Below are 2,500 nucleotides of genomic sequence, written 5' to 3' on the forward strand. Positions count from 1 at the left end.
ACCATCTTGTATATATACAGTATATTGATGAATTCCTTTCCCATTGGATAATTGTACTTTCATCCAGTGGGTTGTGTAGACGTCCAGCCCAATCTCACACCCTAGCCATCTATCACACACAACACGACTCACCTGTCTGTGCCTGAAACACACCTGGCTGGTCTGCTGATCTGGGTTTCTGTGTCTTCACCTTCAGGTCATCATCATCTGGGTCTGGATAGAGGTCTGGGCAAAGAGAGAGAGAGAACATGAGATGTAATTAGAGTTCTGGATAGAGAGAGAGAGAGAGAGAGAGAGAGAGAGAGAGAGAGAGAGAGAGAGAGAGAGAACATGAGATATAATTAGAGGTCTGGATGGAGATAGAGAGAACATGAGATATAATTCGAGTTCTGGATAGAGAGAGAGAGAGAACATGAGATATAATTAGAGGTCTGGATGGAGATAGAGAGAACATGAGATATAATTCGAGTTCTGGATAGAGAGAGAGAGAGAGAGAGAGAACATGAGATATAATTAGAGGTCTGGGCAGAGACAGAGAGAACATGAGATATAATTAGAGGTCTGGATAGAGAGAGAGAGAGAGAACATGAGATATAATTAGAGGTCTGGGCAGAGAGAGATAGAGAGAGAGAACATGAGATGTAATTAGAGGTCTGGAAAGAGAGAGAGAGAACATGAGATATAATTAGAGGTCTGGATAGAGAGAGAGAAAACAGGATACATAATTAGAGGTCTGGATAGAGAGAGAGAACATGATATATAATTAGAGGTCTGGATAGAGAGAGAGAACATGAGATGTAATCAGAGGTCTGGATAGAGAGAGAGAGAGAGAACATGAGATATAATTAGAGGTCTCAGCAGGGGTCTAAGAGGGGTCTGGGAGGGGTCTGAGTAGGGGTCTGAGTAGGGATCTGGGTAGGGGTCTGAGTAGGGGTCTGGGTAGGGATCTGGGTAGGGATCTGAGTAGGAGTCTGGGTAGGGGTCTGGATAAAGAAATAGAGAACAGGAGTTATAAGTAACTGTGGTATTGAATAGTGTAAAGTCATACCATTGTATTGTGATGGACAGTTTAACTACTGCTGTTGCTATTCGGCTTTTCTTTCTGTGATCTGCTGTGTGGAATTGTGTGCACCATTTTTCATTCAAATGTCCTGAGATAAACAAAGCTAGGAATAAAGGACCCAGACGTGAACAAAGGGCTATTTTCCTGTAAGGTGGCTAAACTAGACACATATGACAATAAAACACTGAGTCTCGCTCTGAATTGCCACACACATGCACATACACACACACACACACACACACACACACACACACACACACACACACACACACACACACACACACACACACACACACACACACACACACACACACACACAGTATATCCTCGGTAAGTCGACACTTTACCATAACCAGCGATATTAAAAACATCCCCAAAAGGAGGAAAACAATATTTTATTAAATAGCAGTTGTTATTTTTCAGTTCAGTTCTCCAAGCTTCCATGCCTTATTAGGGTGTTCTGACAGCACATACACACCAGGAAGAGGAAAAGGAAGAGGCACACACGGTTGAATGACCAAGGTCAAACCTGAGACTAGGACTAGCCCTACTTTGCGCCAAAAGAGTTCATGAGATTTTACATTTTAGCAGGAGTATCCATATGACAGCAAGAGGGAGCAAAACTGTCATCAATCAGGAATACATTGTTTAGATGAAGAGAAGCGTTAATGCATACGTGTGATGTGTCTGTGAGCTTTATTTCCTTACATTTCTCCTCACAGACTCGTCTAGGTCTATTTCCTTATCACTGAGGTGATCTTGCTCCTATTGGTCATACGTGTGATGTGTCTGTGAGCTTTATTTCCTTACATTTCTCCTCACAGACTCGTCTAGGTCTATTTCCTTATCACTGAGGTGATCTTGCTCCTATTGGTCATGGCTTTAGATCACATGAATATGAAAAAAGCGCCAGCACTTGACTATGATTTGCAATAATTGAGGCTCTGTCTTAAATGGGTCTTTATAGACCACAACATTGGCATATGTTCCCCCTAGCGTCTTCTCAGTGATTATATTGATGCAAATCATCATCGAATGAGTGCTGGCCATTTTTTTATACATTACATTACATTACACAGATAATATTGTAGAAGGTTTCCTGTTCTCACTTACACAACCCTGTCAAAATAGTAGAGACAATAGCCCTGTCAAAATAGTAGAGACAATATCCCTGTCAAAATAGTAGAGACAATATCCCTGTCAAAATAGTAGAGCCAATAGCCCTGTCAAAATAGTAGAGCCAATAGCCCTGTCAAAATAGTAGAGACAATAGCCCTGTCAAAATAGTAGAGCCAATAGCCCTGTCAAAATAATAGAGACAATAGACCTGTCAAAATAGTAGAGACAATATCCCTGTCAAAATAGTAGAGACAATAGCCCTGTCAAAATAGTAGAGACAATAGCCCTGTCAAAATAGTAGAGACAATAGCCCTGTCA

The 2,500-nt window shown here is 41.4% G+C and overlaps 1 protein-coding gene across 1 annotated transcript in view; it reads right to left on the minus strand.

Moving 5' to 3' along the window:
* Positions 1-2,500, minus strand: part of LOC116353425 (adhesion G protein-coupled receptor B2-like) — a 212,129-nt gene that overhangs the window by 5,888 nt on the left and 203,741 nt on the right. The window contains exon 3 of the mRNA XM_031788984.1: positions 133-225. Within this exon, the coding sequence (XP_031644844.1) occupies positions 133-225 (93 nt within the window). The remainder of the gene's footprint in view (positions 1-132; positions 226-2,500) is intronic.

This window comes from Oncorhynchus kisutch, linkage group LG14, assembly GCF_002021735.2.
Source record: "Oncorhynchus kisutch isolate 150728-3 linkage group LG14, Okis_V2, whole genome shotgun sequence".
Taxonomy (NCBI): domain Eukaryota; kingdom Metazoa; phylum Chordata; class Actinopteri; order Salmoniformes; family Salmonidae; genus Oncorhynchus; species Oncorhynchus kisutch.